This window comes from Myripristis murdjan, chromosome 23, assembly GCF_902150065.1.
Source record: "Myripristis murdjan chromosome 23, fMyrMur1.1, whole genome shotgun sequence".
In the NCBI taxonomy this organism is placed as follows: Eukaryota; Metazoa; Chordata; class Actinopteri; order Holocentriformes; family Holocentridae; genus Myripristis; species Myripristis murdjan.
The window spans coordinates 18,090,938-18,105,809 of record NC_044002.1 but is presented as its reverse complement, the minus strand read 5'-3'; the positions used below and the strand labels follow the sequence as shown (position 1 = coordinate 18,105,809).

General features: G+C 40.8%; 2 protein-coding genes across 2 annotated transcripts in view; one reads left to right on the top strand and one right to left on the bottom strand.

Moving 5' to 3' along the window:
• Positions 1-6,849, bottom strand: part of LOC115355477 (mucin-2) — a 35,026-nt gene extending 28,177 nt beyond the window's left edge. Inside the window, exons 1-7 of the mRNA XM_030046297.1 lie at positions 6,801-6,849; positions 5,524-5,749; positions 2,993-3,122; positions 2,835-2,898; positions 1,326-1,408; positions 845-1,040; positions 365-490 (exon numbers count right to left, since the gene is read on the bottom strand). Of these exons, the coding sequence (XP_029902157.1) occupies positions 365-490; positions 845-1,040; positions 1,326-1,408; positions 2,835-2,898; positions 2,993-3,122; positions 5,524-5,749; positions 6,801-6,849 (874 nt within the window). The remainder of the gene's footprint in view (positions 1-364; positions 491-844; positions 1,041-1,325; positions 1,409-2,834; positions 2,899-2,992; positions 3,123-5,523; positions 5,750-6,800) is intronic.
• A 5,508-nt stretch (positions 6,850-12,357) lies between these two features.
• LOC115354864 (proton myo-inositol cotransporter-like) overlaps positions 12,358-14,872 on the top strand; it is a 99,141-nt gene continuing 96,626 nt past the window's right edge. The window contains exon 1 of the mRNA XM_030045356.1: positions 12,358-13,182. Within this exon, the coding sequence (XP_029901216.1) occupies positions 12,612-13,182 (571 nt within the window). The 5' untranslated portion in view covers positions 12,358-12,611. The remainder of the gene's footprint in view (positions 13,183-14,872) is intronic.

Below are 14,872 nucleotides of genomic sequence, written 5' to 3'. Positions count from 1 at the left end.
TTGTACTTTGTTTCATGAGTACACAATATCGTTTTAGTTTTCTTTTTTTTTTTTAAGTTTTAGTTAACTATAATAACCTGGAACTACATGAGTTGGGTAGTAGGTGGAGAAAAACATATTTGAGAGAGGTTTAGGAGGGACAGGGCGAGGAGACACCAGTCCACGGCATCAGAAAAGTGGCCTTAAGACTAGATGCAAGACCCAGGCAAATTCAAGTACAAATGCCAGACCAAGACAAACACCACAGCCCCTTTAACCTACATCAGGTGCAACAAATACACACACACACACACACACACGTCAGGAGCTTAAATGGCAGAAAACTACATTGCAAAATCGTCCATGGAGACCAGACGGCGCTCACCCTTGGGACAGACACAGGAGGCAATGAGGTCCTGATGTGAGGCTCTGGGGTTCGGGCTGGAGCAGCTGGGAACAAAAGGCTCCCCCAGTTCCTTATAAAGCAGATCACCTGGACACTGAGGCTCATCTGCATTCACATACACAGACAGACAGCAGCAAGGATGTGTAACTAAAGATGTCCGTCAAATCAAGCCATCAAATATACAGCTAGAAAAACAGTGCACATAAGATGAACAAAAAGCCTCCACCAAACCATCAAAGTGATTTGTTGTGCCAAAACATGTTTCTTAATGCATTTAGGAGCCTTTTTTTTTATTCGAGTCTTACTGTCAGTTAAAGTGGACACTCTCAAATGTATTTCCATAGCATCCATATTTAGTTTAAAAGGTCACAACTAAGTGTATAAACAAATTCTGGAAGTTTTTTGAGCCTCTAGCGTCAAATGGAGAGGCGTGTCAGTGAAGTGTGACGGGGCACCCACCGCATTTGGTCACAGCCCTCCAGATGTCCCACACATAGCTGTTTTTTCCACACTGCTGGGCGACTTCTTTGAAGAAAGCGCATCTGATGTACTCGCTCTGTTCGTAGCTGTAAATATTCTCTTCACAGAGTTGCATATAATGGGGCGTCCTGGTCTGCAGACAGTCCAGGGTGTAGGACATGAAGAGTCTGCACACCTGACAAAAAGATCAGAACAACAAACTGAACAGATCTTTATGGCTTATTGTGGGATTGAAAATTGAAAAAAAGAGACAGCAAAGTTTATGATTCCAAAATACACATCCATTTAAAAAAAAAAACTGGGACGTCATGTTAATAGCTCAGTATTTAAAACTCTTATGTCACATCTAAAGGTTTCACAACATAATGTGACTATACTAACAACCATATTCAGCTCAGTTTTTTCTTGTACAATAGAGATAATAATTTCCAAATAGCCAGTCAGTGGAGCATCAACTTACTTCACTGACGGTGGAGAGAGGATCTCGGATGCGACACGTGTCCTCAGGAAGCACGCTGTCAGCTATCAGCTGCTGCTCACTGCCTAATTTTAAAAGGAGAGTCTATTCTTACGATGGCATGTTGTATTTCACACTTTATGTGAAACTGTTGCAAGTAATTAGAATGATTTATTGAACTATTTAATGATGAGAAATTATGCATGTATTGTTATGGAATACAACTGTATCTACTCAGTCAGTGGTCACATGACCATGCTACTGTATGTGCCACACCTATGGTCAGTCTCCTGATGAGCAAGCCTGAATTTGTTGCTTTTTTACTTACAAAAGATGTAGAAACAAATATAAATATATTATAATAATACTGTAACTGTTGTTGTTTATTAAGTTATGTTTAAGTTCATATTTTATAAGTTAAAGTTTAATAAGTTAAATTCATGTAATATAATTTATATATTTCGGTTAAAACCAGGCATAACAAGTTAAATTTATAATTTAGTGATTTAAGTTATTTGTGTTTCACTTCCTGTCATAACACCTTTATTTTGAAGGGTCAAGGTCATTTTGTGTCTTGTTGAGCTGCGCTCACAACTTGAGTTTTTGCGCGTCGGACTTTTCCGCTCATTAAGAAAGCAGCAAGCAGCACGGTGTGTTTTGCTCCGTTTGTATCATGTAAAGAAGAGACTTATGTAGTTGGACAAGAAGATGTGGGGACTTTCTGAAGGTTTATTCCTTCGAATAGCATGCAGCCAACGAGGTATTTTGTTTTCTTTTGTTTGTATTTGTTTATATATGTCGTGCCTGGTGTCACATTGTGTTGCTAATGTGCTATTTGTTGCTATTTAGTTTTCACGGTGGAGTTGGAGGAAGGTGAAGCGTCTAATAAATCCATCAGTAGCAAGAAAACCACTTGTGTCTGTACATGCTTCGAGGGAGTTACAAATACAGTGTATAATAAATATATTGATCAAGCGAGGCTAGAGCTTTCTTGGGACTTATGCATATACTCTATCTGTGAACAGCATTCTGGTAATGCTTTCTTCAATCAATCAGTAATTTGACCTTTATATATCACCCTTCATACATACAAGTGCAATAAAAGATGGTGTTGAACACTGAGAAAGGAGTGGCAAATTAAAAAAAAAAAAAAAAAAAAAACAGAAAATAATAAACAAAAATGGCATATGCACATAACAATCATTTAAAAAAAGGCATATATTAAGAATAATTATGTAAAAATGAAAGTTTGGGTATTGGACATGTAGGATAAGGCACAACAAAAGCACAAAAATTAGATTACAAAAACAAGTGTGACAAAATAACATTAAAACAGCAGAATTAGGAGAATGGAATATGATCAGTCCCTTGGTTAAATCATATAAAATAATAACAATGCTAAGAAAAGTCCTACAAATTCTGTCGTCTTTATAGTGATTCAGTGAAAAAGAAAAAGTAGCACTTCAAATGCTGCTGTAGCTTCTGCTGCTACGACCAAAAACCACCACATACCAGCCACACCCGGTGCTCCACACAGCCCGGTCATCCCACTGTTCAGCTCCTGCTCCAGCTCCACCTGACAACACAGGATCACATCAGAGGATTTTTATCAGTGTGTAAATTTATTTACACACACCACTTCATCCCTGTGGGTGTCGCCGCCCGCTCACCCAGAGAGAGTCGATTCCTCCGGGGACGCTGTGCCAGGTGACGGACAGGGGAAGCACCGAGCTCCTCAGCTTGGTGTAGACGCCGTAGTGGAAGATGTGCTGGTAGGTGTGGTCGTAGGGAAGCCAAACACTGTGCAGACAAGTGAACACACACGGCGATCAATATCACCCAGAGCAGGACAGAGACTCTGGATCAATACCAAGCAAGTGTTTGACAGGCAGGAGGTGACCGAGGACAGTATCGACCAAAACAAGTACAAAATATTCACAATATGATATCACTGTTATTGCTTTTTTAATCTTTTTTTTTTTTTTTTTTGCTGTTCCAGATTGCATATAGTGTTACAGGTGTACGGCTGAGGATGCTGTCTCAACCTTTAATTATGGCACCTCATAAACAAAGGGTTTAAAGTTTGGTGTTGGCCGTCATATCAGCACTCAAAGAAGGCTGCAAATCCCAAATATAGCCGTTAATAAAATATATAGGAGCTGTATTCCAGTGTGAGGAAATCTCCTTTTCCTCCTGAAAAGCCCCATGATCTGTTTTTGATGAAAACACAATCTGTTAAAACCATGTATTCAAAGTTAAAAATTTCTTACTGAAGTTAACACACAACCCAAGTGACAGGGAGTTTCTTTTTAAATGTTGATTTTTGAGCGTGTGTGTGTGTGTGTGTGTGTGTGATAGTCACGTACAGAGCAGTACAGTTGTGTGTGAGGCAAGAAAAAAAAAAAAAGACAATAAAAATACCTCTACAGCTTAACTTAAAGTTTTCAGAACCATTTTTATTCATGCTTCACTTTTCCATTGTAACAGCCCCTTTTTCAGCACTTTCTATACTGTCAAGCAGCTATTTTTTTTTATTTCTACTGACTGACCTGATCTTTTATTTTCACTGTCACAACTTTGACCACATCATTTTCACGATGACTTTGGTCATATCCCATAATTTCCATCAAAACTATTAAAAAATAATGGATAAAGTCACCATGCAGAGGGTGACAGCCACTCAGTACTGTGTATTCTCAGCTCTGGCACGATTCAACTCGACCTCACAGACAAAAAATAACAAAACGCAGTGTTTCCATGAGCCAGGCATAATAATTAACTGACATTCCTGACATTAGAAATGCATAAAGCTGCCAGACAGCGGGGTGGGAAAGTGAAGGGAGGGACTGTCCTGCAGAGATAACACGGCCAGTCGATGAGAAAGTGCCTTTGAGCAAAACACTGAATTACGAATATTTCCTTTGCTGTAAAGTGCTCTGAATCAAGGCACAATAGCTAAAATGGAAATATTTGACCTGCACAAATGATGGCAATGTTATCTGGAATGGAATAAGAAAACGTTTTATTCTATTATTTTAGCGATCATCTCTGGGTAACTGTATAAGCTTCAACAGTGCTGCCCTCATGAAAAAAAAAACACATAAACCACATATCATTTTGGACCACATATGATGTATAAACACATGTGATTTGATGATTTCACATGTGATTTTCATGTTGGTTTTTCCATATGTGATGTGCATCTTATAATCCACAGGAGAAAAATCTGCTCTCATGTGAAAGTGTGGAATGAATGTGAAGATGTAACATGGAATTCATGCCAAATGTGCTGTTTTCACATGTGAAAATTTTAGTTCACATGTGAAGAAACTCGTCTAAGGTGGAATTCACATATGCAGATGCAAATCCCATGTGATTTCATGTTGTTTTCACATGTGGAAATTTTAGCTCCAAAGTCGGTCAAGTGTGAAAATCCTAATTCCACATGAATTTGTGCAGCCAATTTTCTTTTCACGTGGAAATGTTGGTTCACATGTGAATACTGCCAGTCACATGTGAAAATCAATTCAATCAAATTCAACTTTTTACATGTGAAAAGGCATATTTCACATGTGGCATTTTCACAAGGGTGAGATGAAGGCAAGCATGAATTATGTAAAACACAGTTACGACACAGTACCGAAGGAAATCTGATGATCAATAAGCCACTACTCAACTAACACATTAACACATAACACATTTAATAATAAAGTTTATAAAATGAACCCAAAAATAAACGAGAATCCTGTGATTTATCCTGTGAATTGCACTTAACATGTCGCAGGACTCTTGCATCACATTGAGCCATCATTTAAACTTTAATTAGTGGGTATTTACAGAAAACCAGCCACTGGAATATGTAGGAGTACACCTTGGAGTATATCATGGATTATATGACTTTGGTTACTTCTTGTAATGCTTATTGAGGTGAGATTCCCTCGATAAGCCTCTAGGGTCTTTTAATCTTAATCTCACCTGCACATCTGTTGTTGTGTTTCTGCTGCTTTGTGTTATAGGTACCAAAAAATAAAATTAAAAAATCAATACAACTCCTCCTCAGTGATCTACCCACCTAAGTAGTATACTGGCCTCATAAAGTATTTCCTACAGCCCTGATGATGTATTATTATGTTTGACTTTGTGTGTGTTAGAGTTGCTTCTACACAACAGAGTGACAGAGGAGACAGAGACACGGCCAAACCTTTTCCCCTCCACCAGGATGCTTCCGTTCTGCAGGACGGTCCTGATTTTATTGATGATGATCTCGACTCGCACCAGCAGCCCGGTCTCCCCCCGCCACGTGGTGATGTCACACTCCACTCGGTTGTGGGTGAAGTGGGTGAGGGTGAAGGGGCAAGTGGAGCTCACATAGAAAACCGTCCCGTTGAAAGTCTGGACGACCCCGCTGCCGAAGGTCCTGCACGTGTCTGAGCACAACCAGAGTCAACCGGCTCTCTTCATGTTTGTATACACTTATAGGCAGAGGTTGAGCACATGATTTAATTGATCCATCAATCAGGAAAGGATCAATTAAGTAATTTTTTTTTTTTTTTTTTTTTTTTTTTTTGCTGTGGTCACTTTCAAGTTAGATAGCAATGCACACTCAAGTTCAGTTAAGGAATCTGATTACTTTCAGTTACTGCCTCCAAAATCTATGGAACACAACAATAAGCCATTTATTTTAATTTCTAGACTGCAGTTCGATTCACCACATCATTAATTATTATTTCAGGATCTAAAGAGCATAGAGCATCTTTTTGTCTGTAACTTAACAATCAAAATACAGTTAGATTTACAATACAACTAAAAATCACAGACTGCTTTGACGGATTTTATTACAGCCAAACTGAAAGTCATTTATACTCACATTTCTGTGATTCTGTGGTTGACATTGTTTCACCTCGCTCAAAGACTAGGAATGAAATACATCAGTTTCAGCAATTTTGAGGCAAAAAGAAATAATAAATCTGTGAAAAGTGTAACACAGCCTGATGAGAAAGATGAACCAAAAGATTCAACTCAAATCTGAGGAAAATCCTGTAAAATAGCGCACTGCTGGCAGCAATCTCTGAACATGATCAATGATAGTAATAATACTTGTAATAATAATCAGCTGCTAAGTTGGTTGCTCTAAGAAGAAACATTCATGGCTTTGAAATGGAAATCAGATTATCTCCAATTTGAGAGCGGCACGGTGAAATTAATACCCGTGGAGAAAATAACATGAATGGCAAAGTTAAAAAATGTGTCAACTTTTTATTGATTTTACCTTCGTATAACCTCTGCTCCTATTCCTGGAACACTCTGACATTATTAAACCATATTTCTCTGATGTTATAGGTATTTTAGTGTCATAAACTCCTCAGTTCATTTTGTCATGCCCTCTGCACTCTGTTGCTGTTTTCCTATTTCAATTTAATAAAGCACAATAAAATATTCAGATTAGTAAATAAAAGCCGTGCGGCGCTCGCATGGTACCTGAGGCCAGAGAGAAGCAGACAGCCAGCATCCATCGCAGAGAGGCCATGCTGCTCGCTGTGGGAGAGCAGCTCAATCACAGAGCAACAGGACAAACAGCCCATGGCACTGCCTATATATGCACACACACACACACACACACACACACACACACACACACATGCATATGCACAACCCGCGTCAAATAAACACCAGGAAACTCATTTCAGATTAAACTTTCCCTTGGTGGTAATTAGAGAAAGACAAACAGAAAGAAACAGGAAAGACAGAGTAATTTCAAATAAAACATTTCCTGAATATCTTATTACAGTGCCATTGTCAAAGTTAATCTCTTTAAAGAAAACCCATTTTATGGTATTACAACAACAATCCCTTTAACACAACTGGTCTGGTATGTAATTGTGTGGATGTGTGTGCATATGTGTGTGTGTGGGTGTGTGTGTGTGTGTGTATGTGTGTGTGTGTGTGAGAGAGAGAGAGAGAGAGAGAGAGAGAGAGAGAGAGAGAAAGAAATGTATTGTTTAATGAACAAAGAGGCCAGACTGTAGGCTACCTGAAAGACCAGGAAGATTCAGAAAATACTTATGCATGCATGGATGCACACACACACACACACACACACACACACACTGGAAAAGGAGTATCTGAAACATGAGACTCTGTTTACAGCCTTTTTCTCTTAAAACCTGAGCTTTTCTTTACAGCAACACAAAAATGATGAAGCCTCTTCAATATCTGTGGGCATTTCACATCTTCACTGATTATTTATTATTTATTTTTATGTTATTTGTATTTGTAACTATTTTTCTTTTTGTATTTTATTTTGATTTATTTTCATATTTTTATTTATTACTTTTTTTCTAAATTTATTTATTTTACTCTTATTCTTATTTTTCCCCTCATTTTCTCCACAAAATAAGAACAATAAAAGTGGAAGTGAACTCAAGGAAACCAAGTCTCCCTTGAGGTTCAGATGTCACCTAATGGGTGAAATATTAAGTCTTTCTGGAGGAGGAAAGAATGAGCAGCGATGCCTTCCTCAAACACTCGGGGGAACCACACAATGCTGTTGCAGTTAATGAAGGACAAAAGCACCGGTGGGGAAAAATAAAAAATGAGGCATATGCATGGCCAAGGTGACGAACCAGGATGTAGTTGGTAGAATTAGTTAGTATGATTAGTTTATCATTATCCAAGCTGAGAACTAGACAATGCCACCACACTGTGTAAAGATCCATTTTTAAACAGTGTGCCCTGCAGCAATCAATTTGAGTGTGAATACATGCGGAGCTTCAATCTGAACCACCGATTTATACTCTGAGTGACGCACATATATAACTCCTTTATTGTTGTATTTTAAACGGTTTGCAGTGTTCGGCTCAAAGTTAAGGTTTTGCAACTCCGTGGTGAAGTCGACATCGTCTGCAGGTTTGCAAAGTTGATTTTTTTTTTTTTTTTTTTTAATTTATGCACGTTATTTCAAACCCTGCCTCAAGGAAGTTTGAGCAGTTAGTTATGAAATTTAATCCACAGACTTGTGTCCATGCTCACCCTCTCTCCTTTAGAAAAAGTGTCAAAAGCAGTTAAATTTTGGTAGCTTTAGCCAACAAAAACCTATATCCAGATGGAGAAAGGTTAGGTTAAGGCATAAAAGCCACTTGGTTAAGGTTAGGAAAAGGTTAGATTTAGGCACCAAGCCTGGAAACTGGACATGGTCTCATTCTCCTATGAAAACGAACGCTGGTCTCGCCTTGAATTTCCAGTATTGGGAAGCAGGCTTACTGTGTGTCATTAAACTACATTTTCCAGCTGTTTTTACAGTTTGCCGATGACACTAAATTAAAATTTGGGTCATGTTTCTTTGATTTACTTCTTTTTTTGGTTATGAAAAATATATATTGAGTCACATATTACCTATTGGCAACAAACAAAAGAGATCTCATTCTTGTACTTTTCCTGTCACAAACCCACACATGGATTTGTTCTGTATGCACATGCAGACTGCAGTTTCTGATCTGTAGCTGTCAGAGTCTGGGCATTATAAACACAGGGAACACCCCTTGCACTTTATTTCAAATAAAAACACATTTTTTATTATTATGCGGTTGTATGCAAAACGTAAGTGGCTTCCTGAAAGCTTCTGCCTCTTATTTTTGTTGGTCTGTCCTGTAACGAGTGGGGTGAACAGGTTTGCACTGGGACAGAGAGGTTTGCTTAAAGCCAGTTCAAGTGACGAAACAACTTAAATATTGACTTTCAGCCTCACAGGTCCAGTCTGGGCGGTGGTATTACAGACGAAAGCAAGCCAGAGGAGGAACTGTGATGAAATTCTAATATTGCCTTTCACTAAATTTTAACTTTTATTAATAATGATTTAATAAGGTATCAGTCCAATTCTTTACTCTTCTGTGCTTCTGCAAAACGAGGTCAAAGGTCCGATTCAGGTTGCTGCCCTGTATGGAACCCATAGTGGTCGCAGGATAATAATATCTATTTTGTACCCGCCACCTGGTACATTTCAAAAACAAAGCTATTAAGTGCTTTACAAAGACAGTTATTAACATCTGCTTGTTGGGGTCTTCACCAAGATCTTTAACCAGTCCCTGTCTCAGGCTGCCGTCCCACCCTCCCTGAAGTCCTCCACAATCGTCCCATCCCCGAAGAAGAACACCATTAGCAGCCTCACTGACTACCATCCAGTTAGCACTTACACCTGTCATTATGAAGTGTTTCGAGAAACTGGTCCAGACCCACATTGTCTGAAATCTCCCACCCAGGTTTGACCCTCACCCGTTTGCCTAAAGAGCTAACAGTTCTGCAGAGCATGCTACAGCCGCTGCTCTCCACTTTGCTGTGTCCCACCTGGAGCAGCAGGGGAGCATTTAACACCATCCTCCACAACAGACTGGTGACCATATACTGTTAGACCTGGGAGTATCTCATTCCATCTGCCACTGGGTCAAGGATTTCGTGTCTGATCGCTTCCAGGGGGTGAGGGCAGAGAACAGAAAACGCAGAGAAAATGACCTGGTCCTGCACATTACCAAGACCAAGGAGTTGATCATAGACTTCAGGAGGGAAAAAAAGACAGACATTCAGCCCTAATCATCGGTAGGGACTGTGTGGAGAAGGTCTCAGACCTCCGGTTTCTGGGCGTTCACACAGAGGATGACCTGACCTGGGGCGTCAACACCACCACTATCATCAAGAAGGCACAGCAGAGACTGCACTCCCTGGGAATACTCAGGAATAAACACTTCACACAAAAACTGCTTGTGTCCTTTTATCGTTGCTTCGTGGAGAGCATCCTGACCTGCTGCATCTGAGTGTGGTTCTCCAGCTGCACGGCTGCAGACAGGAAAGCGCTCCAGAGGGTCGTCACCACAGCCCAAAAGATTATGCCCTCTCCTCTCCCTGTAAGACCTGTACTGTTCCCACTGTTTCAGGAAAGCACAGAATATTCTCAGGGACCCATCTCGCCCTGGACACTCTCCTTGAACTGCTGCCCTCAGGCAAGCGCTTCAGGACACTGAAAGCACAGACTAACAGATTAAAGAACAGTTTTTGTACCAGAGCCATGACTGCACTACACACAGCAAAAACATGAACAATATTCACTGTGCAATACTGATATGAATCGTACTGTGCCTGCAGAATGTGAATGTTTTCTGTGTGGAATGTGTTTTTTTTTTTTTTTTTGTTTTTTTTACTTCCTTTTAGAAGCTGCTAAATTATTTAGCCCACAGATTTTATATGCATTGTTGTTGTTGTTGTTTTTTTTATTGGACTCAAGGATTGCATTTCAATTTTGTTGTACAATGTCAATACAGACATGTTATATTTTATTCAAACGCAGCTGACTTTGCGCTTTGATTCATTTGAATGCACAAGATATATTTTAATTATTTGGTTCATTTGTGAACTCATATTCATTCATTTTTAGACAAAATGCAACAATTAATGCAAACAAATGAATTATCACACCTACAAGTCACTGAAATGTGCTCACATTGTTTGAAGTTATGCTTGATTTAGCTCCTGCAGCAAGTTTGAAACAGATTTGACTTACTTGATATAATCAGTTGAATTTTATTTGGTTGGATTTAGTTTATTAGCTTGACAGTAAGATGAATAATGATTAGAATGTGGATTTTGGTTAGATTTCTTGGTTAGATTTTACTTCCAGTAAAATGGATGAGTTGTCATGGTTTTATGTACTGACAAAGCTTAGAAGGTGTCATTTATAGAAAAAAATGAAACTGATAACCAACATACTGAGGGTTAATGGGCTCTTCAATCATTTTATGTATCAAGAGCACACAATGGCTGGCCGCACCCCTCAGTTAATATTTCATCACCAACACATTGTTATACCCCACCCCCCACCCCCACCTCTACACACACACACACACACTTAATCCCATGGCTTTGTTGGCTGGCTGACTAAGGCCAGCAGGCTTATTTAGCGAAAATTTTGGGAAAAATCAGATGTGCTTACACTACATGCACAAAACAGCCTGCTAGCTAATATTGAGCTGCATCTTCTTTTTCCACAATCCAAATCTCAGTTGTGTCAAAGTTTAAAAATCACTCTGTAACATCTCAGCCTCTCTTTATCTGCTTTTTCTCATTTATGAAAGAAGTCAGTGAGAGAGATGGCTTTTATCTGCATTCACCTGGTCAGTGTCCACTTAAATAAAAGAGCAAGTGTCCCTAATATTCTGTTCATTCACAACAGCAAGACATATTTTGGTTTGGGTGAGTCAAAGGAGAAATTATGAATATCTAGTCAAAAAAAAAACAGCACACAAATCAATCATATCCCATCAACTCTTTTAAGATGGACAAAATGCATATTTGTTTCATAGCCATTGATGCCAAACACCTTTGGACCTCCACAATGAGACTTTGGTGGCCTTGCTCCTGTACTGCCAGAGCCAAGCCTGCAGATGGCAGCCGATTTCTGAGTATTTCGAGCGAGATATTCACTCCAGCATCAGGTTGAAACGTGGTGATGAGGATTATGCCTCTGAACTGTGTGATACCAGCATCATACTCTGTCGGTTTCGCTCAAACAAAATCAGTCTCTGCTGTTTAAAGCAGAAATTATGAGGCATATTATTATTGTATGATGTTTTTACTTACGCGCATCAGCTGAAAATTGGGCTTAATAGGAAAATAAAAACCACCAATACTTCTATAACGGGCATATTCAAATAGGGATTTACTGTGTGTCAGTGTTTCTCAACAGTAAGTTTCTACTGACGTTAATTGTGTTTTTTATGCCTTGTATCAATATAATAATGCAGGGACTTATTATTTAATGTGTATTGTGTACAGGCAATTATTCTCCCATTGCATAATAACCGCTGTTAAGTAATGGCACTCAAACAAAGCGAGCCAAATTCCCGTCAGAAATGACCTACTCCCAAAACAATATTTCTTTGCGTCACACCGACGCTAGTGGTGACGAACTGGTCCACTACACTCCTCCTATATCATCTTATCTTTCCTCCCCACTCTTCTCCAACTCCCCATCATCAGGACCACAGGGATATGAGGCGCTGGTAGCCCGCACACGAGGCTGGAAAACAACTTTATGCACCTGCCAGCGCGTTATTTCGGGAGTAAAGTGGTTTGGACATCCTGCGTAGCGCACGCCTTTTACGCAGCAGGAGGATAACTTCGGTCTGAAGGGGGTGGGAATATTAGTTGTGTGTGTGTTTCAGTATACGTGTGTGTGTTTACGCCTCTTTTTTAAAATCATCAAACAGGCTACAACTCCAACACCCCTGTCCTGTGTTTTCCCCTATGTCGCGAAAGTCGGGCGACCATGACTACAATCTCCGTAGTATGAGCAACCTGATGGGCGAGCGGAGGAAGAAAGTGAACGACGGAGGAGAGCGGAGTCTCATCAAAGCTCCGTCCAGCGCCAGCATCAGCAGCCAGGGCGCCTCCGCCTCCGCCTCCGCCACCGGGACCCTCTCCGGGGCCAGCGCCTCCTCCACCGGGGACTTGGAGAGGGCTGCCCGCAAGCAGTTCCAGCAGGATGTCACACCAGGCTTCGTATACGTCCTGGCGGTCTTCTCCGCCCTGGGGGGCTTCCTGTTCGGCTACGACACCGGGGTGATCTCCGGGGCGATGCTCCTGCTGAAGAGGGAGCTGGATCTGAGCGCCCTGTGGCAGGAGCTGCTCATATCAAGTACTGTGGCCGCGGCCGCGCTGTCAGCCCTGCTGGGCGGCTTCCTCAACGGGCTCTTCGGGCGCAGAGTCTGCATCCTGCTGGCGAGCTTCTTCTTCACCGTCGGCGGGATCGTGCTGAGCGCCGCCCCCAGCAAGGAGGTGCTCCTGGTGGGGAGGCTCATCGTCGGAGTGGGGCTTGGTAAGGCTGGTGTTCAGCAGCCTGTTGTATGTTCCTGGCTGTTAACTGGCTGTGTTTATGGTTTTCTGAAGCATGCACTGGAAATGCCTCCATAGAGACAAGTTATCTAATCTGACAGGTTATTAAGCCTCATATAAAACCATATTTTCCTGAGAACAGAGGGTATTGTCAATTCCATTTCTTTCCAATGCTATTTGAAGTGGCAGTATTCAGTATACACTCAAGATGTTTGCACTGACTCATGCAATTCTTCACACAAAGTTGATTTGCTCTGTAAACAAGTGAAAAGGCAACTCTGGCACTTTTTCTCCTCCTTTGCATTGATGGTACTGTGATGTTTCATTGATTTTTGAAAGAAATTATCCCCTCTGAGAGCCGAGATCAAGGTCAGCTGCACAAAAACATATCTAGAGGCCAGTTAATGATATTTGTTTTGCTTGAGGACACTTCAGCATGTGGGTGTTTGCTGACATGGATCTTTGCCTGGGCTGTTGTTGAAAGATGATCTCATTAACTGCTTGGTCACTCTTGTCACTGCACAGAGTAAGCCAGCCCACTTGATGGTTAATTGGTTTGGCCAATTATCAAGTTGACATGAGTCTCAGTGGGAGACCTGAGGGGATTTCAGGATGGGTTTTTTTTCCTAATGAGGTTTTGCGGAAGTGTTAGGCCTATGTTGTTTTCATTGAGGATCTGAGGTTAGTGGGTGTTATTTTCTTTGTTATGGGTGTTTTGAAATCCCTTGGAGGCTGAAACTGTGAAGAAAGGCTTTACAAATGTACTGCACTTGAGCTCTTGGACCTAAAAGTAACTTTTTTTTGTCACTCACTCATTAACTAATCTCTGATATTTGCAGTTACATATAATTTCACATGACACAGCACACTCTGCTTTCTGAAGTTGCATGTCATTGGATGTTAGAGAACATATCATGTTGATGATGATGATGATGATGTTTGGCTGGACCACAGTAAGCGATACAGGGGAAATAAAAATGATAGTTAATGGGAAGATGGCATCCTGGCACACTGAAGACTGACTGAGGTTGACTCCAAGACTCCCAGACTGCTGTGAGGTTTTCACATATGACCATGACAGTGACTTCCGATCTGTCTCTATTGCTCCTTTATTGCCCCACCCCTTCCACCCCGCTTACCCGCCACCCCCACTTCCTTTCCTAGTACTTCAATATGTTTTCCTCTCAGGTTTTTCTCCCCTTGGCTTGAATTCCCTTTCCATCTGTTTACTCCTCCCTCTCTGCCCTCCTCCCTCTCTGCACGTGGAGCTTGCATGCTTCTAACGTGCAGCTCACCTTTTGATCAGTGTTCAATGTATCCCACAATAATTTATAGTAACTAACTGCACTTGTTTGTGAGTCACATCCTCCGTGATGCATCGGGATATGGCTGTGAAGGCTGAGCTCCACACTGATGGCACTTATCTGCCGCCTCCTTTGAGAATAGTGTACGTTCTCCTCAGTGATACGTGCAGGAATTGCAAGTGGACCAATTACGCATTTTCCCACTGAGGCAACTGTTGTGATAGGAAAGGCAGGTTTGTTCAGTTCTCACCAAAGTGGAGACACAATGCGTGCTTCCTTCAAAAACAGTCATATTAGCACTCGAATTAAGGGTTTGCAGCCACAATGACTTCCAGCATCATTTTGAGTGTCTGTTGTGATATATGGCCC